Raw genomic sequence first — 23,805 nt, forward strand, 5'->3', positions numbered from 1 at the left:
CCCCTGCATCTATTTCTCTTCAAACGCTTTTCCTGCAGGAGCTGCCTGGAGTGGAGCTGAGAGCTCAGGTCTGGGCTCAGCCAGTCCAGAGTGCAAATCTACTGTCCCTTCCTAGCTGTGTGATCTTGGCAAGTGACTTCCCCTCTGGGGGAGGGGAGGGCTCAGTTTTCCCATCTGTGAAGTGGATCAGAGCTTTCCTGTCAAGGTTAGGGGTCATCCAGCACTGCTCCTACCCACTGCTATGAACTCTTATACATGCCTAAAAACCCCACATTCCATGCCCCCTCCTCCAATCTAGACTCCCTCAGCTCTTGTCCCTCCACCTAGTCCAGTTCTGACTCTGTGGAATTGGGGGCATCTGTGTCTTGTTCTGTCCCCCTCTACTGGAGCTACTTGGGACCAGCACTGGGGCTGAATTATCTCAGGGGTCCTGGCATGCTCTTAGCATTGGAGCTTTCAGTTCCTCCTTCATCCTTTCTCTCCTTCCTCTACAGGGAGGGACTTTCCCCCCACCAAGCCCACACTGGCAATGACTCTGTAGCTCAAACTTGCCTCTCTCTTCAGACAGGCACTGGACGGGGCCTGCAGGGGTCTCCACAGAGACCATCAGGATGTCGTATTTTGGGGAGCATTTTTGGGTAAGACCCACTCTTATTTAGGCGGGGGATGCTGGCAGGGCTGTGGGGACTTTTATGGAGATGGGGGGACTGGGTGAGTTGCGGTTACAGCCTTGGACAGGTAGAGGATCTGCAAGGGATGGAAGTTAAAGTGGGAAGAGTCAGGCTGGGTTTGAATCCACACCCACCCCAGACCTCACAGGCCTTACAACCTTGGGCAAGTCATAGCTTGTGTCATAGGGAGACCAAGGCCCAGAGTGGGAACGTCTAGGCAACCTGAAGTTGCCCCATGAAAAAGTGCAGAGTCAGTGCTCAAACCCAGGGCCAAACTGAACTTCCAGGACCCAGGGTCATTCCAGCCAGGGAATTTCCACCCCCTTCCCATCCTGGAGAACTGGGGGGTTTTCCTGACCTGGCGTCTCATGGCCTGTGCACCCCTCCACTGTCCAGGCTGGAGATCACCTCCTGTAGCCCAAGGGCTGCTGAGTGAGACAGAGTTGTTTTCATTCATTCATTTCCTCTCTCCCTGCCACTGTGACCTCATCCCCAGCCAGCCCTAGGAGATGCTGGGGTCTCCAAGAGAATCCATCCCAGCCCCAGCCCCAAGGGAGGAGTCCCCAGTCTGGGGGACCCAGAGCCAGCTTAGACACCTTCAGCCCTGCAGGACCAGGGCTGAACCCAGCCTTGGGGGTCCTAGAGTAGGAACCAGGACACAGAATCGTGTTTGCTGTGAGAAAGCCTGGGCAAAAGACCAGAGATGTGACATTGAGTGGCAAGTTCAGGGAACAGGGACTCCTCCTGCAGAGCCAGGCTAACAGGGTGCCACAGAGGATGGGTGAACAGGGGAGGGCCCAGGAGTCAGGGAAGGACCAGGTCAGAAAGCCCCTTCCCCAGTTGCAAGCCCTGAGCTTGCAGTGAGGAAGCCTGTTGCTAGGCGACTGGTTGCCCCTGGCAACAAGCCCCACTCCTGCCCTTGCTCCCTCCCCAGCTGGGGCTCCTCTTGAAAGCACTTGCTTTCTTAAAGGGGCCGCACTCCCTTGCCACCTGCAGGGGTGTGACCTCCACCCTCTCTCCAAAGGTCAGACTCCCCGATTTGCCCCTGAAAGGCTGTGTGACCCCAGTGAGGGGCTACGCCTTTCTGAGCTCCTTTTAGTACTGCTGTGTAATGGAGGTGACCATTTGAGGATCAAAAGTCACCTGCATTTTGGAACCCCGACAGTGGCACCTACATTTATTTTAAATCCTTTTTAATTGTGTGAGGCGTGCAGGCTCGCTGCAGAAAATTCAGATCAGCAAAGAGAAAATAGAAACCGCCCCCGACTTCCCCACCCCACCCAAAGATATCCTGGTAGAGAATGGTTAAGAGCTTTGAGTTCAGGATTCGAATTGACTCTGCTGGAAGCCCTTGAGCAAATGACTTTGCCTGCCCGAACCTCTGTTTCCCCATCTGGGAAAAAGGGATGAAATTCCTGCACCGCCACTCCCACCCCATGCACCCCACACACCCCCAGACTCAGGGAGGCCTCCTGTGACATCTGTCATCAGTTGCTAGTATTGAAGCCGCCATAGAAGCCTGGTTCTTTGCTGGGTGGTGCTGGGGAGATTAAGCCAGACAGGGATGCCCCAGTCTCATTGCGCCAGGGCAGGGCCGAAGCATGAAGTGTACTAGGGAGCCATGGGGGAAGTGTGAGCAGGAGAGGGACATAAACAAGCTCTGTTACAAAGACCACACTCTTGGCTGGGCGCAGTGGCTCATGCCTGTAATCCCAGCACTTTGGGAGGCCGAGGGAGGCGGATCACCTGAGGTCAGGAATTGGAGACCAGCCTGGCCAACATGGCAAAACCCCATCTCTACTAAAAATACAAAAATTAGCCGGGCATAGTAGCATGAGCCTGTAGTCCCAGCTACTCGAGAGGCTAAGGCAGGAGAATTGCTTGAACCCAGGAGGTGGAAGTTGCAGTGAGATCGCGCCACTGCACTCCAGCCTGGGTGATGGAGTGAGACTCCGTCTAAAAAAAAAAAAAAAAAAAAAAGACCACATTTTGGCTGGCACAGAGGCAAGTCTGAAGTCTAGAAGTTCTGGTGGGAGAGACAGACCTGAGACAGCCCCTCCTAGGACCCTCGGCTGCCAGCCCAGTCCAAGGGAGGCAGACGCCGCTGGGGGTTTGCCAGGTCTGGGAAACGGGCCAGCAGTTGGCTCTGAGTCAGACCCAGATGCTGGTCTGGGCGGTGGTGCCTGGTGCAGCCTCACCCGAGGATCTCCTGGGGCCAGCACTGTGCCAGCCTCATCCCAGCAAGACCCTTGGGAGTTGGGTGCTGTTGTTGTCCCCATTTGTCACACAAGGAAGGAAACTGAGGCCAGAGAGACGAAGTCACCAACCCAAAGTGACCCTGCACGTATAAGGAGATTGGACACTTGAACTTTGAAAATATAATTCCAAACACAAGAAGAGAGAAAATATAGGTGGAGCGTGGTAGCTCACATCTGTAATCCAAACACTTTGAGAAGCTGAGATGGCGGATCGCCTGAGCCCAGGACTTTGAGACCAGCCTGGGCAACATAGCAAGACCCCGTCTCTACTAAAAATACAAAAAATTAGCTGGGTGTGGTGGCGCGCACCTGTGGTCCCAGCTACTTGGGAGGCTGAGGTGGGAGGATCGCTTGAGCCTGGGAGGCAGAGGTTTCAGTGAGCCAAGATCATACCACTGGACTCCAGCCTGGGCGACAGAGCAAGACCCTGTCTCAAAAAAAAAAAAAAAAAAAAAGCCGGGTGCGGTGGCTCACACCTGTAATCCCAGCATTTGGGAGGCCGAGGCAGGCGGATCACAAGGTCAGGAGATCGAGACCATCCTGGCTAACACGGTGAAACCCCGTCTCTACTAAAAATACAAAAAATTAGCCGGGTGTGGTGGCGGGCACCTGTAGTCCCAGCTATTGAGGAGGCTGAGGCAGGAGAATGGCGTGAACCCAGGAGGCGGAGCTTGCAGTGAGCCAAGATCGCATCACTGCACTCCAACCTGGGTGACAGAGTGAGACTCCGTCTCAAAAAAAAAAAAAAGAGAAAACGTATTCCTGGCGAGCTGGAGGGAGCAACAGTGAAGTGGGGGAGGGGGTTGAGCAGGGTTAGGGAAGTTTCTAGAGCAGGTGGCAATGATCCTTGGGAAGTGGAAGGATGTGGATGGGTGGAAGGAGATGCAAGCTGGAGAGCTGATGGCGGGAATAGCCTGGGCAAAATGTGGTGGTGGAAAGGCACTGCCTGTCTTTGCTATTTGCTGTTTTGTGGGTGAGGCTAGGAAGAAGCTAGGAGATGAGGCTGGAGCAGCAATTCCAGGCCATGGACTTGGACTTCAGCATCTGGTGGGCAATAGGGACCCACTGATGATTCTAGAATGAAGTGTGACCATTGGGAGATTTGGGCTTGAGGCTGACCTGGGTCTGCCCCAGTCTTGGCTTCGGTGTCTCCATTGGTGCAGCAGGAAACGTTATCTAGCAGTGACTTCTGGCTTTAACTTTCAAGCTTCTGGCCAAGTGTGGTGACTCACGCCTGTAATCGCAGCACTTTGGGAGGCTGAGACGGGAGGATTGCTTGAGTCCAGGAGTTTGAGACCAACCTTGGTAACATAGTAAGGCCCTATCTCTACTAAAAATAAAAAAAACTAGCCAGGCATGGTGTCACATGGCTGTGGTCCCAGCTACTTGGGAGGCTGGGGTGGGAGGATCTCTTGAGCCCAGGAACTTGAGGCTGCAGTGAGCCATGATTGTGCCGCTGCACTCCAGCTGGGGAGACAGAGCAAGACCCTGTCTCAAACATAGAAAAATATGTATAACATTCAAGCTTCCAGGTACCTGGGAGGGTGAACCTGGTAGGTTGGAGGAGGGCACAGGAAACTACCATTTATGGAAAACCCGCCAAATGCTGCCAGAGGGATGGCTTCACTGATGTGTGTTGGGACTTAAATGGCATCAGATCCCTCCACAAGCCTTCTCTTCCAGTGTTATTGTAAGACCTGATTTGGTGCTAAAATGTCCCCAGTTCTCTCAGACCCCAGCTGATTACCTTTTTTTTTTTTTTTTTGAGACAGAGTCTTGCTCTGTCAGCCAGGCTGGAGTGCAGTGGCGGGATCTCAGCTCACTGCAACCTCTGCCTCCCTGCTTCAAGCAATTCTCCTGCCTCAGCCTCCCGAGTACTTGGGACTACAGGCGCCCACTGCCACGTCTGGCTAATTTTTGTATCTTTAGTAGAGACGGGGTTTCACCATGTTGGCCAGTCTGGTCTTGAACTCTTGACCTCGAGTGATCTGCCCGCCTCAGCCTCCTGAAGTGCTGGGATTACAGGCGTGAGACACCACACCCATCTAGTCATTGATTTTAAAGTTGTAATGGTGAGTTTTAAGTCCAAATCTAAAGGTGTCCAATTCCAACAGCGGGCACAGAGGACCAGGTCTCCAAGGGGTGGAGAGAAGCGGGATCAGAAGGTGTGTATGAGGCTGGGCGTGGTGGTTCACGCCTGTAATCCTAGCACTTTGGGAGGCCGAGGCAGGCAGATCAATTGAGGTCAGGAGTTCAAGACCAGCTTGACCAACATAGTGAAACCCTGTCTATACTAAAAATACAAAAATCAGCCAGGTGTGGTGGCACACACCTGTTAAAAAAAAAATCCTCATGTTTAATCTATATTGGTCTTGCTTTTAGCCTTTTCCTCAGTTCTATTCATATTGTTTATTATTTTTTGTTTTCTGTAGATGGTCATATAATCTGGTCTCAATTATTTTTCTTACCTTACTGCATTTGCCAACACCTCTACATCAGCATTAAATATTAGCCATGATTTGAGGCATTCCTGCCTCATCCTGAAATACGTTGTGTCTCCTGTTTTGCCATCTTTTTTTTTTTTGCATTGGGGGACAGAGTCTTGCTATGTCACCCAGGCTGGAGTGCAATGGCACGATCTCAGCTCACTACAACCTCTGCCTCCTGGGTTCAAGCGATTCTCCTGCCTCAGCCTCCGAATAGCTGGGGTTATAGGCATGTGCCACCACGCCTGGCTAATTTTTGTATTTTTAGTAGAGACGGGGTTTCACCATGTTGGCTAGTCTGGTCTCGAACTCCTGACCTCAGATAATCTGCCTGCCTCGGCTTCCCAAAGTGCTGGGACTACAGGTGTGAGGCACCGCGCCCGGCCTGATTACCATTTTTAATGGACAGCTTAGTAGTGTTCAGGCATGATGCCCTTCCCAGGTGACAGAATCTGGCCGGCGTTAAGATATAGTTGTTGCCTCATTTTTTCCTACTCCTTTCATGCGGCAGAGGGTCCCAATTTTCCATTGAGACTGGCAGAAAAAGTTGCCCTTTAACATAAATGTCTTTGGGGAAGAAGCATAAGCAAATTTAAAACAAATGCTAACTATTAATAACTAATGTTACGAATTAGCAAAAACTAGAGTGGCCTTTGGGGCTTTGGGGAGCATTGACATGGATTATCTTGCTGCTTGTATCATCTCCATGTAAGAGGCAGATGTCTCCCAGGCTGTAGTGCAGTGACATGATTTTGGCTCATTGTAACCTCCGCCTCCTGGGTTCAAGTGATTCTCCTGCCTCAGCCTCCTGAGTAGCTGGGATTACAGGCACCTGCCACCGTGCTTGGCTAATTTTGCATTTTTAGTAAACACGGGGTTTCACCATTTTGGCCAGGCTGGTCTCGAACTCAAGACCTCAAGTGATCTGCCTGCCTCAGCCTCCCAAAGTGCTGGGATTACAGGCGTGAGCCACCGCGCCTAACCTCCCTGCCCCATCTTAATGAGGAGCTGCTAAAAGCTCAGAGGGGGCAGTGACTTGCCTGGGTCACACAGTGCAGCCCTGGCCTCCCCCACCATGACAACCCCAGAAATTGGAGTAAGGAGATTTTGTGCAAGGCATTCGCAGGCACCAGGGTAGAAATACTCAGTTCCCAGTGGCACTAACAGGTAACAGCAGAATCATTTGTTTATTTATTCAACAAACTCAAATGCCCTTTCTGTCTCTCATTCTGTGCTGGGCTTTGGTGGGTCCTGGGAGAGAACTCAAACCTGGACCCTAATTTGGGTTCTCATAGGGGGAATTTCCATGTTGACAAGAACAGAAAACACAACTACAGTGACTTAAGCAACGGGGACTGTATTGGCTTATAAGATCAAATGATTATGGGGGAATGTGGCTTTCAGGGTTGGTTTGATCCAGCAACTCAATTTAACACACTTTTTTTTTTTTTGTAGCTAGTATAAATGGGATCACTTTCTTGATTTCTTTTCAGCTATATTTTATTAATGGTGTATAGAAACGCTACTGATTTTCATGTTGATATTTGTATTTTGCAATTTAACTGAATTTGTTTATCAGTTCTAGGAGTTTTTTGGTGGTGTGTTTAGGCCTTCCTATACATAAGTTCATGTTGCAAAGAGAGACAATTTGACTTCTTTTCATGTATGTATATATATATATATATATATATATATTATATATATATATATACACTTCCCCCCCGCCCCGAGACGGAGTCTTCCTCTGTCGCCCAGAGCTGGAGTGCAATGGCGTGATCTCGGCTCACTGCAACCTCTGCCTCCCACATTCAAGCAATTCTCCTGCCTCGGCCTCCCAAGTAGCTGGGATTACAGGGGTGCGCCACCATGCCTGGCTAATTTTTGTATTTTTAGTAGAGACAGGGTTTCTCCATGCTGGCCAGGCTGATCCCAAACTCCTGACCTCATGGTCCGCCCGCCTCAGCCTCCTAAGGTGCTAGGATTACAGGCGTGACCCACTCCAATTTATTTTTATTTTTATTTCATTCATTCATTCATTCATTTATTTTGAGACAGTCTTGCTCTGATACCCAGGCTGGAGTGCAGTGGTAGGATCTCAGCTCACTGCAACCTCTGCCTCCTGGGCTCAAGCAATCCTCCTGCCTCAGTCTCCCAAGTAGCTGGGATTACAGGCACGCGCCACCACGCCTGGCTAATTTTTGTATTTTTAGTAGAGACGGGGTTTTGCCATGTTGGCCAGGCTGGTCTCGAACTCCTGACCTCAAGTGAACCACCCACCTTGGCTTCTCAAAGTGTTGGGATTACGGGCGTGAGCCACCGTGCCCAGCTCAACACACTTTTTTTTTTTTTTTTTAAAATATAAAAGCCCTCTGGTTCAGCTTCTTTCTAAGGTTCGCGGTTTCCATTTGACTTCCAGTATCCCCTGTGGCCACATAATTCCTCATTTATGGAAAGACACAAAGAGAAAAGGGGAGGAGACTGAGACAGAAACAGGCAGAGAGACTCAGAAAAACGGAGAGAAAGACAGAGACACAAAGACAGAAGGAGACAAAGACACAGAACAAATGAGATTCCTCCCCAGCAACTATAGGACAAAAAGAAAATCCCAGGCTTCTCTCTGATTGGACAAATTTAAGGTCCATAGACAATCCCTATGGCCCAGGGGAAATGCAGCAAGCTGATTCGCTCAGGCCTGAACGAGTCCCTACAGCCAAGGGGATGGACTTCTGCTCCTTGGCCACGCCCCCGTTGCTAAGCAACTATGATGTTCTCTCCATCCTTTCTCAATCTCTATTCCCATCCCCTGCAGGGCGAGAAAAATCATGGCTTTGAGGTCCTGTACCACAGCGTGAAGCAGGGGCCCATCTCCACCAAGGAGCTGGCGGACTTCATCCGGGAGAGGTGAGGTCCCCAAGCCCCATCCACCAGAGGCCACGCCCACCATCCTGTAGTCACGCCCACCTAATGGCTACGCCCTGCATGGTCAGGGGCTAGAACCCTGGGGATTCCAGGAACCAGAGGGGCTCGAAAATCCTGGAAATGACCGATTCTCAACCCGGTCAGGCCCATATCTCCTTTTAAACAACAATCACCTGATTTCGAAAGCTCCCCTCCTCAAAAGAGGATGATATAACCTACTCATGGTTGGAATTTTTTTTTTTTTGGAGACAAGATCTTGCTTTGTTGCCCAGGCTAGAGTGCAGTGACCCAATCATAGCTCACTGCAGCCTCGAACTCCTGAGTTCAAGAGATCCTCCTACCTCAGCTCCCGAGTAGCTGGGACTATAGGCATGTACCACCACATCTGGCTTTTTTTTTTTTTTTTTTTAAACAGTTTCGCTCTTGTTGCCCAGGCTAGAGTGCAATGGCGCAATCTCGGCTCACTGTAACCTCTGCCTCCCGGGTTCCAGCGATTCTCCTGCCTCAGCCTCCCAAGTAGCTGAGACTACAGGTGCCTGCCACCACGTCTGGCTAATTTTTTTATTTTTAGTAGAGATGAGGTTTCACTATGTTGGCCAGGCGGGTCTCAAACTCCTGACCTCAGCCTCCAAAAGTGGTGGAATTACAGGCGTAAGCCACTGCACCCTGCCTTTTTTTTTTTTTTTTGGAGACAGAGTCTCACTTTGTTGCCCAGGGTGATCTGATCATAGCTCACTGCAGCCTCGACCTACCGGGCCCAAGCGATCCTCCCACCTCAGGATCCTGAGTAGCTGGGACTACAGGCATGCACCACCACACCTATCTAAGTTAAAAAAATTTTTTTTTGTAGAGAAGGAGTCTCATTATATTGCCCAGGGTGGTCTCGAACCCCTGGGTTCCAGTGATCCTCCTGCCTCGGCCTCCCAAAGTGCTGGGATTACAGGCATGAGTCACCATGCCCAGCCTACTACTGTTGTTAATAAAATATATTACGTAAGAAAAAATCTTCTATGAATTTTCAAAACATCCCTCAGAGTGTTGTGTCATCCCCCCATTATGGAAAGCCACTGCTAAGGTGTTTGAGATGGGGAAACTGAGGCCCAGAGGAGCAGTGCCTCTCTCAAGGGTATCTGAAAGCTTCTTCATCTTTTTTTTTTTTTTTTTGCGATGGAGTCTTGCTTTGTCACCCAAGCTGGAGTGCAGTGGCACGATCTCAGCTCACCGCAACCTCCACCTCCTAGGTTCAAGCGATTTTCATGCCTCAACTTCCCCAGTAGCTGGGAATTACAGGCATGCACCACCACACCTGGCTAATTTTTGTATTTTTAGTAGAGACAGGGTTTCACCAAGTTGGCCAGGCTGGTCTTGAACTCCTAACCTCAGGTGATCCGTCCGCCTCGGCCTCCCAGAGTGCTGGGATTACAGGCGTGAACCACTGCGCCTGGGCAGTTTCTCCATCTTTACCTCATTCTCCTCCCCAGGGCCACCATCGAGGAGACCTACTCGAAGGCGATGGCGAAACTCTCCAAGCTGGCCAGCAACGGGACCCCCATGGGGTGAGTGGGGTAGGGGTCACCAACATGGGGACATTGGGAGCCTCCTCCTTGGTGGACATCTCTTCACACTCGGTGCATGTAGAATAGAGTGTCATCCACCTCGATTATGGGGCTATTTGGATAGAGGGATGTATATCATTCATTCACCCACTAGCTCATTCATTCATTCCACAAATATTTTTTGAGTGCCTTCTGTGTGCCAAGCACCAGCAGCAACCCAGACAGATAAAACCCCAGCCACCTTCATGCAATGTACATCTGGGTTGTGTGACAAGAGAGATGTTAAATACAAACAAAAACATTTTTTTTCTGAGGTGAAAAGTGCTGGGAAGGGGGCCAGGTGCGGTGGCTCATGCCTGTACTCCCAGCACTTTGGGAGGCTGAAGTGGGCGGATCACCGGAGGTCAGGAGTTCGAGACCAGCCTGGGCAACATGGTGAAACCCCTCTCTACTAAAAATACAAAATTAGTCCTGTGTGGTGGCGGGTGCCTGTAATCCCAGCTACTCAGGAGGCTGAGTCAGGAGAATCGCTTCAACCCAGGAGGCGGAGGTTGCAGTGAGCCGAGATTGTGACACTGCACTCCAGCCTGGGCAATAAGAGCGAAAACTCCGTTTCGAAAAAAAAAAAAAGGTGCTGGGAAGGGAATGAGATAGGAGTGTGAGAGATCGGGCACTTTCTCTGGGGGGGCCCGACCTCCCTGAGCTGAGACCTTAATAGAAAGGGGCAGGCCATGGGGATGTCTGAGGGACAGAGGCCCCGGGCAAGTGGCTCAGCCAGTGCGAAGGCCCTGAGTTGACAGGCGTGGCATGTTTACGGAAGAGTGAGGAGGCTGGCCTGGCTGCAGGGCTTGGGTAACGTGGAAAGGAAGTAGGAGGGGAGATGGCAGGGTGAGGCCTCAGGGGCCTGACACACAAATGACTCTGCATGAACCTTGTGCCCGGGCGCGGTGGCTCAAGCCTTTAATCCCAGCATTTTGGGAAGCTGAGGTGGGAGGATCACTTGAGGCCAAAAGTTCGAGACCAGCCTGGGCAACATGGAGAAACCCCTGTCTCTACTAAAAATGCAAAAATTAGCCGGGCATGGTGGCATGTGCCTGCAGTCCCAGCTATTTAGGAGGCTGAGGCAGGAGGATGGCTTGAACCCAGGAGATGGAGGCTGCAGTGAGCCATGATTGTACCACTGCACTTCAGCCTGGGTGACAGAGCCAGACCCTGCCTCAAAAAAAAACAAAAATAAAAACAAAACACATAATGTGGTCCCCCGATGGCATTTGCAATTTTCTTTGTGGCTGCTATGAGGCAAAAGTTCTGTGGGGAGGGCAGAAGTGGAGGCAGCAGGAGGAGAAGGTGGAGGGAGGCTGGATGGGGCTTCTGCTGAGTGGGGCAGGCCAAATTGACTTGATTGGGGCATGTGGTGTCTTAGCCACTCTTTTTTTTTTTTTTTTTTTTTTGAGACAGAGTCTCACTCTGTCGCCCAGGCTGGAGTGCAGTGGCGCGATCTTGGCTCACTGCAAGCTCCGCCTCCCGGGTTCACGCCATTCTCCTGCCTCAGCCTCCCAAGTAGCTGGGACTACAGGTGCCCACCACCACGCCCGGCTAATTTTTTGTATTTTTAGTAGAGACAGGGTTTCACTGTGTTAGCCAGGATGCTCTCAATCTCCTGACCTTGTGATCTGCCCGCCTCAGCCTCCCAAAGTGCTGGGATTACAGGCGTGAACCATTTTTTTTTTTTAAGATGGAGTCACCCAGGCTGGAGTGCAGTGGTGCGATCTCGGCTCGCTGCAAGCTCCACCTCCCGGGTTCAAGCGATTCTTCTGCCACACCCAGCTAATTTTTGTATTTTAAGTACAGACGGGGGTTTCACTATGTTGCTCAGGCTGGTCTGGAACTCCTGACCTCAAGTGACCTGCTCGACTCGGCCTCCCAAAGTGCTGGGATTACCAGGGCCTGGGTTTAAATTCCAGCTCTAATGTTGATTTGTTGAGGGGCCTTGGGAGGAGCTGTAGAGCTCCCTATGCCTCAGTTTCCCCATCTGTCACAGGCCTGCCTCTTACAGCTGCCATGGAGATTAAATGAATTAGTATTCATTCATGTTTAGCAGGGCTCAGCGTGCAGCACATACCTGAGCCAGTGCCAGCGCTGTCCCGGGGTGGGGTGAGCCTGATGAACCCTGGGTGTGACCTTGCCCGCCCCCAGGACCTTCGCCCCGCTCTGGGAGGTCTTCCGCGTCTCCTCGGACAAGCTGGCGCTGTGCCACCTGGAACTGACACGGAAGTTACAGGATCTCATCAAGGACGTTCTCCGCTACGGCGAGGAACAGCTCAAGACCCACAAGAAGGTGTGTGTCGTGGGCGCCGCCCAGCGGCTGGGTGGGTGTGGAACACCAGCAGCTCACAGGACCCCAGATCTTCTGGGGCTTTATAACCTGCGGATGTCCGCCTCCGAGAATTCCGTTAATTCCACAACGTCAAGCCCAGGGTCTTACGGACCTGAGCATTGTTGAATTTCAAACTTGCAAAATTCCAGACCAGGAGTTAGCACACTGTGGCCCACGGGCCAAATCCCGCCCACCCCCCACCAATGTTTGTACAGCTAAGAAGGGTTTTTTTTCTGCTTGTTTGTTTTTAAGAGACAGGGTCTCACTCTGTCACCCACGTGCAGTGGCGTGATCAGAGCTCCCTGCAGCCTCAAACACTTGGGCTCAAGCGAACCTCCTGCCTCAGCCCCCACAGAATAGCTGGGACTACGTTGCACGCCACCATGCCTGGCTAATTTTTAAAAAATGTTTGAGCCTGGCGCAGTGACTCATGCCTATAATCCCAGCACTTTGGGAGGCTGAGGCAGGAGGATGGCTGGAGCCCAGGATCCTACAGGAGTTTGAGACCAGCCTGGGCAACATAGGGAAACCCCGTCTTTACCAAAAAAAAAAAAAAAAACACCACCCAAAAGTACCCAGGCATGGTGGCACATGCCGGTAGTCCCAGCTACTCAGGAGGCTGAGGTGAGAGGATCACTTGAGCATGGGAGGTCGAGGCTGCAGTGAGCCATGATCATGCCACTGCACTCCAGCCTAGGCAACAGAGAAAGACTCTGTCTCAAAAAAAAAAAAAAAAAAAAAAAAGAGAGAGAGATGGGTTATCACTGGTTTTTACATTATTAAAGTGTTAGAAAAAAATCTAAAGAAAAATAAAATTTCACCACATGTGAAAATTGTATGACAGTCACATATCAGTGCCAGTAAATAAAGTTTTATTGGCACACAGCCATGCCCATTGATGTGCCTGTCATCTGTGGCTGTTTGGCACTGCAGCGACAGATTCAAGTGTTTGTATCAAGCCAAACACATTTGCTATCTGTCCCTTTACAGAAAACATTTGCCAACAGCTGTTCTAAAGCATTGGAAGATACAGATATTCATATTTACTATTTTTACACTCTTATAAACCTAGAATCAGAAGAACCATCTTAGACTCTTAGAATTCCACAATATCCAAAGCTTATAATTGTAGAATCATAGATGCATTGTCTTTACAGAGTTCCAAAATCTGCATGTTTTTAAGTCTTGTTTAAAAAGGGAGTTGGTAATACTTTGTTTTTGTTTTGTTTTGTTGAGATGGAGACTTGCTCTGTTGCCCAGGCTGGAGTGCAGTGTGCACAATCTCAGCTCACTGCAACCTCCATCTCTTGGGTTCAAGCAATTCTCCTGCCTCAGCCTCCCAGGTAGTTGGGATTACAGGTGTGCTGGTGCACGCCTGGCTAATTTTTTGTATTTTTAGTAGAGACAGTGTTTCACCATGTTGGCCAGGCTGGTCTTGAACTCCTGACCTCAGGTGATCTGCCCGCCTCAGCCTTCCAAAGTGTTGGGATTACAGGTGTGAGCCACCGCACCTGGCTTTGCTGATTTTTAAATTTTTTGTATAGAAGGGATCTTGCTAGCCAGGAGTGATGGCTCATGCCTGTAATCCCAGCACTTTGGGAAGTTGAGGCGGGCATATCCCTTGAAGTCAGGAGTTCCAGACCAGCCTGGCCAACATGGTGAAACCCTGTCTATACTAAAAACACAAAAATTAGCCAGACGTGGTGGCACACACACCTGTAATCCCAGCTGCTCAGGAGGCTGAGACAGGAGAATGACTTGAGCCCGGGAGTTGGAGGTTGCAGTGAGTTGAGATCGTGACACAGCACCCCAGCCCGGGCGACAGAGTGAGACTCTGTCTCAAAAACAAAACAAGGCAAAAAAAAAAAAAAGAGAGAGAGAGAGAAGGGGTCCTGCTGTGTTGCCCAGGCTGGTCAAACATCTAACATGTCTGCCTCAGCCTTCCAAAATGTTGGCATTACAGGCATGGGTCATTGTGCCTGGCCAGGAGTGAATTTTTAAGTGGTAAAAGCAGGCCAGGCGTGGTGTGCATGCCTGTAGTCCCAGCTACTTGGGAGGCTGAGCTGAGGTGTGAGAATTGCTTGAGCCTAAGAGTTAGAGACCAGTTTGGGCAACACAGTGAGACCCCATCTCTTAAAAAAAAAGCTGGGCACAGTGACTCATGTCTGTAATCCCAGCACTTTGGGAGGCTGAGGTGGGCAGATCACCTGAAGTCGGGAGTTCAAGACCAGCCTGGCCAAAATGGTGAAACCCTGTCTCTACTAAAAATACAAAATTAGCCGGGCACGGTGGTGCATGCTTGTAATCCCAGCTACTTGGGAGGCTGAGGCAGGAGAATCGCTTAAACCCGGGAGGCGGAGGTTGCAGGGAGCTGAGATCGTGCCACTGCACTCCAGCCTGGGTGAAAGAGCAAGACTCCGCCTCAAAAAAAAAAAAAAAAAAAAAGGCCTGGCATGGTGGCTCAAGCCTGTAATCCCAGCACTTTGGGAGGCTGAGGCAGGCAGATCACGAGGTCAGGAGATCAAGACCATCCTGGCTAACACGGTGAAACCCCGTCTCTACTAAAAATACAAAAAAAAAATTAGCCGGGCGTGGTGGCGGCACCTGTAGTCCCAGCTACTCAGGAGGCTGAAGCAGGAGAATGGCGTGAACCCAGGAGGCGGAGCTTGCAGTGAGCCAAGATCACGCCACTGCACTCCAGCCTGGGTGACAGAGCGAGACTCCGTCTCAAAACACACACACACACACACACACACACACACACACACACACACACACACAAAACGGTGAGTTAAGCAACACAGTCTGCCACTGTTTGTCATAAAACATGGGTTAGAACAAGCATCTTTATCCATATGCGGATTATTTCTAGAGAAGTATCACAGTAATAATTGGGGACTTCTAGGCTGGAGGGCCCATATATGGGAGGCTTTTTCCTGGCTTACCTCTTACAACTTTCTGAAATACGAACCATGTGTAAATAGTACTTTTTTTTTTAAAGTTAAAAATGTTTTGAAATGAAAAATGTACAGGCCGGGCATGGTGGCTCACACCTGTAATCCCAACACTTGGGAGGCTGAGGCAGGTGGATTGCTTGAGTCTAGGAGTTTGAGACCAGCCTGGGCAACATAGTAAGACCCCATTGCTATTAAAAACACACACACAGGCCGGGCGTGGTGGCTCACACCTGTAATGCCAGCACTTTGGGAGGCCAAGGTGGACAGATCACCTGAGGTCAGGAGTTAGAGACCAGCCTGGCCAACATGGTGAAACCCCGTCTCCACTAAAAATACAAAAAATTATCTGGGTGTGATGGTGAGCACCTGTAATCTCAGCCACTTGGGAGGCTGAGGCAGGAGAATTGCTTGAAACCGGGAGGCAGAGATTGCAGTGAGCCGAGATTGTGCCACTGCACTCCAGCCTGGACAACAAGAGCGAAACTCTGTCTAAAAAAAACCAAAACAAAACACACACACACACACACACACACACACACACACACACACACACACATAGAAAAAGACTGTGGAGCTGACATCACATGGAGTGTTTGGGAGGTCAGGAATTTCACAGTCTACCCGTGAAATCCCCTCCTACCCCGCAGTGCAAGGAGGAAGTGGTGGGCACCTTGGATGCTGTGCAGGTACTCTCGGGCGTCAGCCAGCTCCTGCCCAAGTCCCGCGAGAACTACCTGAACCGTTGCATGGACCAGGAGCGGCTGCGGAGGGAGAGTACCAGCCAGAAGGAGATGGACAAGGTGGGCTCACAGTGGGGGGTTCCGAGGAATTTGCCACGGGGCAGAGGGGCTGCCTGATCAGAGAGTGGAAACACGTCCCAGAGCGACGGTCCTGGAACCTGTGGGTGATCACACCCTAGGTACCCCAAGGAGTTCACCTGCCAGATGATGGGGCCTGGGGGAGGCCCCCCGAGTATCGCCCTCCCATCCCCGTTTCCTCCCTGTGCTTTGTAGGCGGAGACTAAAACCAAGAAGGCGGCAGAGAGCCTGCGGCGCTCAGTGGAAAAATACAACTCAGCCCGAGCTGACTTTGAGCAGAAGATGCTGGACTCAGCCCTGGTAAGAACCAGGCATCTGTACCTTTAAGACCCACACATGCCTTTGCCCTGGAGGTTATGGACTGCAGAAATCCCAGGCAGGGTGTGGTGGCTCACACCTGTAATCCCAGCACTTTGGGAGGCCGAGGTGGGAGGATCACCTGAGGTTAGGAGTTTGAGACCAGCCTGGCCAACATGGCGAAAGCCTGTCTCTACTAAAAATACAAAATTAGCTGGGCGTAGTGGCAGATGCCTGTAATCCCAGCTACTCAGGAGGCTGAGGCGGGAGAATCACTTGAACCGGAAGGTGGAGGTTGCAGTGAGCCAAGATCGAGCCATTGTACTCCAGGTTAGGTGATAGAGTGGAACCCTGTCTCGAAAAAATAAAATAAATTCAAGCAGATTGGAATCTCAGGATTAGGAATCAGAACTTTTTTCAAGTTACAAGTGATAGAAGCCTTCATTCAAACCGACAGGTGTATATAAAAAAAAAAAAAGAAAAGAAAAAGGCTGGGCGCGGTGGCTCATGCCTGTAATCCCAGCACTTTGGGAGGCTGAGGCAAGCGGATCACGAGGTCAGGAGATCGAGACCATCCTGGCTAACACGGTGAAATCCCCTCTCTACTAAAAATACAAAAAAATTAGCCAGGCGTGGTGGTGTGCGCCTGTAGTCCCAGCTGCTCAGGAGGCTGAGGCCGGAGAATGGCGAGAACCCAGGAGGCGGAGCTTGCAGTGAGCCGAGATTGCGCCACTGCACTCCAGCCTGGGCGACAGAGCGAGACTCCGTCTCAAAAAAATAAAAAATAATAATAAAAAATAAAATTTTAAAAAACTGACAAGCTCAGGGAACTGAAAAGTTTTATTTTTGAGTTGTGGAGGTTTCAGTCATAGCCGAATCCATGTGCTCAAATAGTGCTGGCAGGAAATTGTGAATTTCTGCTGCTTTTATTTTTTTGAGATGGGATCTCTCTGTCACTCAGGCTGGAGTGCAGTGGCGTGATCTCGGCTCACTGCAACCTCCGCCTCCTGGGCTCAAGTGATTCTCCTGCCTCAGCCTCCCTAGTAGTTGGGATTACAGGCACGTGCCACCACACCCAGCTAATTTTTGTATTTTTAGTAGAAATGGTTTCACCATGTTGCCCAGACTGGTCTTGAACTCCTGACCTCAGATGATCCGCCTGCCTTGGCCTCCCAAAGTGCTGGGATTACAGGCATGATACACCACAGCTGACCACCATTTCTGCTTCTTAAGTCTGTTTTTCTCTCTGGGGACATCACTCCCATGCAGACATCCCCTTGTGTGTGTGTGTGTGTGTGTGCATGTGTGTGCAAGCATGCACATGTGTGCATCAAACTGGGCACCAGCAACCCCCACTTACATCCCATCAGCACATTGGCTTAGGAATGGAAGTGCCTTTTCCTATAGAGTCAACGAAAGTCCTAGGGCAGACTCTCATTGGCCCTTCCCCAAATCAATCACTGAGCCAAGGGCTTAGAGTATTCTGATTGGTCAGGCTGAGTCACATGGCCACTCCTTCTTGGCCCTGACCTCCTTTCCACCTGCCTCTGCCCTCCTGCTTCAGCGCTTCCAAGCCATGGAAGAGACACACCTGAGGCACATGAAGGCACTGCTGGGCTCCTATGCTCACTCGGTGGAGGACACACACGTGCAGATTGGGCAGGTGAGTTGGGCATGTGTGAGGAATGAGGCTGGGGTCACTGCTGGGCAAAGGGGCCTTGACCAGTTACACACCCCGCCCACCCGGCACAGGTGCATGAGGAATTTAAGCAGAACATCGAGAACGTCAGCGTGGAGATGCTACTCAGGAAGTTTGCAGAGAGTAAGGGCACAGGCCGGGAGAAGCCTGGTGAGTCAGGGCAGCCATTGGGGGTCGGGCTTTGGGGCCACAGCTGCAGACAGGCATGTGCCACCATGCCCAGCTAATTTTTTTTTTTTTTTGTATTTTTAATAGAGACGAGGTTTCACCATGTTGGCCAGGCTGGTCTCAAACTCTTGACCTCAGGTGATCCACCTGCCTCGGCCTCCCAAAGTGCTGGGATTACAGGCGTGAGCCACTGCACATGGCCAGGCCTTGGTTTCTTCGTGGGAAAAATGGGCTGCTGACAAGTCCAGCTCTCCAGCCTGATCTTATGTGTAAATGTCTTTGAACCAGATCCCAGAGGAGCCTTGAATCCCATGCTCGGCTGATCAGACTTCACCCCCAGGGCCTAAGGGAGCCATTGAGGGTTGTTGAGCAAAAGAACAATTTGCGAATGCGCAGATGCAGGACTGGGGAGGCGTTAAGAGCAAAAGTTTTAGAGTGAGACGTGGGTTTGAGTCTTTTCTTCATCGCTTGCTGTGTGACCTAGGACCTGTGCTTTGACTTCTCTGAGCCTCAGTTTCCTCATCTGTAAAGTGAGGATGTTAATAATGTTGTAACATTCAGTGATTTCATGCAGGTAAAGGGCAAAGGGTGTGCCAGGCACACAGTAGGCACTCACTAAATGCTGGTATACAGTTACGTCCTCAAGTCTTGTTAACTAGCAAAACCTGTTCTTTCTCCCTCCTGTCGCTCTGGCTCGGCCCTGGCTCAGGTCACCCCTCCCTGCATGGGGCCCCACTCTTGCCCTTCACAGGCCCCAGATCTGTTTTGTCCTCCTCCTGCTCACACACCTTCCATGGCTCCCCATTGTTCTTGGGAGAGAGTTCCCACTCCTTATCCTGTCACTCAAAGCCCAGCCCACTGCACAGACGCATGGTCCATTCCCTGACCCAACCCAAGTTCCAGCCACAAATGCTGGAAGTATGTAGAAGTAGCTCATGTCACCCCCTGCGGTGGCACTGCCCTGCTGGAACCAGACCAGCCCCTTGGTCCATCCCACTTCTGATGATATGGGGCTGGTTCTTGTCCGGGAACCTGATGGACCTTGAGTTCAGATCCAGGTGCCCTTTTGTGGCCAAAAGTGTACTACCCTTTCCAAGCCCAGTCTCCCCACCCTCAATTTAGTTTCTTTCTCTCTCTCTCTCTCTTTTTTTATTTTTTATTTTTTATTTTTTTGAGGCAGAGTCTTGCTCTGTCGCCCCGGCTGGAGTGCAGTGGTGCAGTCTCGGCTCACTGCAACCTCCGCCTCCTGGGTTCAAGCGATTCTCCTGCCTCAGCCTCCCGAGTAGCTGGGATTACAGGCGCCTGCCACCATGTCCGGCTTTTTTGTAATTTTAGCAGAGACAGGGTTTCACCATGGTGGCCAGGCTGGTCTCGAACTCCTGACCTCAGGTGATCCGCCCGCCTTGGCCTCCCAAAGTGCTGGGATTACAGGCATGGGCCACTGTGCCCAGCCCCTCAATTGAGTTTCCGTCTCCTGTCTCAGGACCTCTGGACTTCGAGGCATACAGTGCGGCTGCCCTGCAGGAAGGCAAGTACGTCTGGGCCTGGATGCCCAGGCTGGACCATGGGGGTGAGGGAGGCTGATCTGAATGTGAAAGGAGGCTCACAGTGCTCAGGTGCCCCCCAATCTATCCTCAGCGATGAAACGTTTGCGGGGAGCCAAGGCCTTTCGCCTTCCAGGACTAAGCCGGCGGGAGCGGGAGCCGGAGCCACCTGCAGCTGTGTGAGGAAGCACCCCTGCCCGGTCTGGCCCAGGCTATCCAGAGATCCCTTCCCCTGCCCAGGCTATCCCAGAAGTCCCCTCCTAGGATAGCCCAGGAGTATCCATATTCCAGGCTGGACCAGGATTCCCTCTACCTGAGCTAGACCGGGAGTACCTCTGTCCCAGGCTAGCTCAATATTACCGCTGCCCAAGCTAGTCCAGAATTCTTCCTTTTGCTAGGTTAGGCCAGGAATTGCCTGTCCCAGAGTAACGTAGCATTTTCCCTGCCCAAGCTGGCCCAGGATTGTTCTGTTTGCCAAGGCTAGCCCCGACTTTCCCTATCTTCACAAGGCAGCCCTTCAAATGAGTTCCAGGATTCCTTCCCTCCCAGGCTGTTTGAGAACACTCTCTACTCAGCTAACTTCAGATTCAACCCCCTCCCCAAGCAAGCCCCATGGTCCCACCGCCTCTAGGGCTAGCTCAGGGCAGTATCACAGTCTGGGAGCTGCCCCAGCTTCCGAAATGTCCAGTGTTGGGGGCTGACAGGGGGCACCAGATGGGCTGCGGAAGCTGACACCAACATCTCTTCCTCCATCCCCAGAGATTTCCTGGAGCCCGATTCAGGGGTGAGTGATGTGGGAGGGGTCAGGCTGGGCTACAAGTGGAAGGAGTTTGATCCCACTCTTGGCTCCTAGAGTCCCGATCCCTACTGGAAACTAAAGAGCCGAGATTGAGGGGCGGGCTGGAGCCTGGGGGCTGGGTTCATATCCCACCTCAGCTGCAAAGTCCCGTGGACTACGTGGGTGTGAATAATGTCCCTGCCGAAGCTCAGTTTGTCCCAGGAACCTGCCCACACACCCAGGGAAGACAGTTGTTGCCATCAGGGTTGGTTTTGAGGTCTGAGTCAAGGCCTGGGGGCGGGGCGGGGGGCGGTTGGCAGGGTGAGACGGAAGGTTCGATAGTGGGGCGCCTGACTCACTGCTGCCCCCCGACTCCCCTAGACATGTCCAGAGGTGGATGAAGAAGGTTTCACTGTCCGGCCTGATGTGACCCAGAACAATATCCTTCTGGCACCCCCTGGGGGCAGTTGTTGGCACAGCAAGGACAAAATTCTCCACAATAACCAGTCCACCTTCAGCAGTCCTCTCTGTGTACATCCTGGAGAGAGTCTCTTTTGTGGATGAAGCCAACCTAAATGTAAACACCCACTCTATGGGGTCAGCACTGGGCAAGAGGGAGAGAGAAAAGGAGAGCTAGCAGGGCTTCCTGGAGGAGGGGGCACCAGTGTTGGGGTTTTGCAGCTGAATAGGAGTTTGCCAGTTAGTTCTGGGCATGCTTGTGCAAAGGCTTCGCTGGGGGGTGGGAGTGCTGGTGGGACACGGTGTCAGGACTGAAGGTGGCGCGTGGTGAGCGATGGGATTGGGCAGGACCTTGAAGGGTTTGAGCAGGGAGAGACGAGGCTGGATTGGAGAGCTGACTGGGGGAAAGCTTGTGTTGGGATTGGCTTGGACCTTGACTGCAGCCCACGCACGGCCGAGCCCTCCCGTTTCTCATCCAGCGACTCCGACTTCGACGATGAAGAGCCCCGCAAGTTCTACGTGCACATCAAGCCCGCCCCGGCCCGGGCTCCAGCCTGCAGCCCCGAGGCAGCAGCGGCACAGCTCAGGGCCACCGCGGGCAGCCTCATCCTTCCTCCTGGCCCAGGGGTGAGGCGTGGGAGGGGTGCCCTGGGTGTTGCTAGAGAGGCTGGCTGGATGCACTCGTGTGTGATGTTGCCCACTTTGTCCACAGGGCACCATGAAACGCCATTCTTCACGTGAGTAGCCTTTGGTCTTCAGAGTGGGGAGGATCCTAAGGAAGGGAGGCTATGGGTTTGGGCTTGAATCATAGCTCCGTTTTGTAACTTTGGGCAGGCTGCTTAACCACACTGACCTTCAGTCTCCTTTTCTGTAAAATGAGGTCATTATGAAATTAAGTGAGAGCTGAAAGGGGTAGCTGGGGCCAGGAGAAGCCAGCATCTGGAGACAGGCTTGCTTAGGCTTGAATCCATGTCTGCCTGATTTGCTGATCACCTTGGGCAACTGGCTGGACACCCCCGAGCCTCGGTCCCTTGGTCTGTGGAGTGGGGAGCATTGCAGGCAGGGTGACAAGAAGGCTGAAGGAGGTGCATCTCTTGTAGGGGACGCTGCTGGGAAACCCCAGAGACCTCGGTCTGCCCCCAGAACCAGCAGGTGGGTTCCACACGAGTGGGCAGGTGGGGGCTGTCCCCACCTCCTCCCTCCACCTCCCCATGTCTCCGCCTGGTGTTCTCTTGTCCCGGCTGGGAGTTGATGTCATGCTGGGTTTTTTTTGTTTTTGTTTTGAGACAAGAGTCTCACTCTGTCACCCAGGCTGGAGTGCAGTGGCGCGATTTCAGCTCACTGCAACCTCCACCTCCTGAGTTCAAGCGATTTTCATGCCTCAGCCTCCTAAGTAGCTGAGATTACAGGCACCCACCACCACACCCAGCTAACTTTTGTATTTTTAGTAGAGACAGGGTTTCACCATGTTGGCCTGGCTGGTCTCGAACTCCTGACCTCAAGTGATCTGCCCACCTCGGCTTGCCAAAGTACTGGGATTACAGGCATGAGCCCTTGTGCCTGGCCCATGCTGGCTTTTGAGGGACCATTTAGTCATTCATTTGATGAACATTTATTGAGTGCCTGCTGTGTACCTGTGCTGTTCTAGGGCCTGGCTTCTGAGACAGGTCTCCCTTCTCAGAGTCACATTCTAGTGACTCAGATTTTAAGAATAGCAAATAGGGCCAGGCGTGGCGGCTCACGCCTGTAATTCCAGCACTTTGGGAGGCCAAGGCAGGCGGATCACCTGAGGTCGAGAGTTCGAGACCAGCCTGACCAACATAAAAAAACCCCGTCTCTACTAAAAATACAGCATTAGCCAGGCATGGTGGCGCATGCCTGTAATCCCAGCTATTCGAGAGGCTGAGGCAGGAGAATCGCTTGAACCTGGGAGGCGGAGCTTGCAGTAAGCCACTGTTGCGCCATTGCATTCCAGCCTGGGCAGCAAGAGGAAACTCCGTCTCAAAAAAAAAAAAAAAAAAAAAAGCAAATAAGTTAGAGCATATTCGATACTTCTAAGTGCTACGAAGAAACTAAAGCCGATGACGCGAAGACAGGAGGAGGTGACTTCCCTTGAGGTGGGGTTGGGAACCTCCCTGAGGGGGTGACTTGCAGCTAAGCCCCAGAGAGGAGCTAGGAGGTGACTATGAAGAGAGCTGGGGAAATGGAACTCCAGACTGGGAACAGGCTGCGCACAGTGGCTCACACCTGTAATCCCAGCACTGGCCAAAGCAGCCAGATCACTTGAGGTCAGGAGTTTGGGATCAGCCTGGCCAGCATGGTAAAACCCCGTCTCTGCTAAAAATACAAAAATTAGCCGGGCATGGTGGCAGGTGCCTGTAATCCCAGCTACTCTGGAGGCTGAGGCAGGAGAATTGCTTGAACGCAGGAAAGGGAGGTTGCAGCAAGCTGAGATCGTGCCACTGCACTGCAGCCTGGCCGACAGAGCAAGACTCCGTCTAAAAAAAAAAAAAGACTGGGAACAGCATGTGCAAAGGCCCCAGGGTGGGATGAGGCTTGGGAAAAATAGAAGCAGCCCTCTTGGCCTCACCCTCTCTAGCTGTGCAGAGAGATTGCAGTCAGAGGAGCAGCTGTCCAAGAACCTCTTTGGGCCGCCCCTGGAGTCAGCCTTTGACCACGAAGATTTTACAGGTGATGGGGATAAGGGATTGGAGGGCATGGGTGTGGCCGGAGGGAGGTTGGGTGGGGCCATTGCAAAGTTAGGCCAATGAGGTCCCCTGGAAGCCAGGCTGGAGGGAGGACTAGTCCGTGTAGGGCT

The 23,805-nt window shown here is 51.9% G+C and overlaps 1 protein-coding gene across 38 annotated transcripts in view; it reads left to right on the top strand.

Annotated features, from left to right (window-relative positions):
* Positions 1-23,805, top strand: part of FCHO1 (FCH and mu domain containing endocytic adaptor 1) — a 41,189-nt gene that overhangs the window by 6,871 nt on the left and 10,513 nt on the right. For 10 of the 38 annotated variants that reach the window (XM_009434997.5, XM_016935478.4, XM_016935468.4 and 7 more), the window contains exons 3-19: positions 39-128; positions 565-638; positions 8,225-8,316; positions 9,816-9,890; positions 12,087-12,228; positions 15,872-16,024; positions 16,238-16,342; positions 17,904-18,002; positions 18,092-18,188; positions 19,690-19,734; positions 19,845-19,929; positions 20,510-20,534; positions 20,910-20,967; positions 21,436-21,614; positions 21,700-21,724; positions 22,088-22,139; positions 23,587-23,678. In XM_009434997.5, the coding sequence (XP_009433272.3) occupies positions 612-638; positions 8,225-8,316; positions 9,816-9,890; positions 12,087-12,228; positions 15,872-16,024; positions 16,238-16,342; positions 17,904-18,002; positions 18,092-18,188; positions 19,690-19,734; positions 19,845-19,929; positions 20,510-20,534; positions 20,910-20,967; positions 21,436-21,614; positions 21,700-21,724; positions 22,088-22,139; positions 23,587-23,678 (1,351 nt within the window). In that variant the 5' untranslated portion in view covers positions 39-128; positions 565-611. Of the gene's footprint in view, positions 1-38; positions 206-564; positions 639-8,224; positions 8,317-9,815; positions 9,891-12,086; positions 12,229-15,871; positions 16,025-16,237; positions 16,343-17,903; positions 18,003-18,091; positions 18,189-19,689; positions 19,739-19,844; positions 19,930-20,509; positions 20,535-20,909; positions 20,968-21,435; positions 21,615-21,699; positions 21,725-22,087; positions 22,140-23,586; positions 23,679-23,805 lie in introns of all 38 variants that reach the window. The other 28 variants (XM_009434995.5, XM_054673144.2, XM_063801366.1 and 25 more) reach the window with 9 other exon arrangements.

This window comes from Pan troglodytes, chromosome 20 (genome assembly GCF_028858775.2).
Source record: "Pan troglodytes isolate AG18354 chromosome 20, NHGRI_mPanTro3-v2.0_pri, whole genome shotgun sequence".
NCBI lineage: Eukaryota > Metazoa > Chordata > Mammalia > Primates > Hominidae > Pan > Pan troglodytes.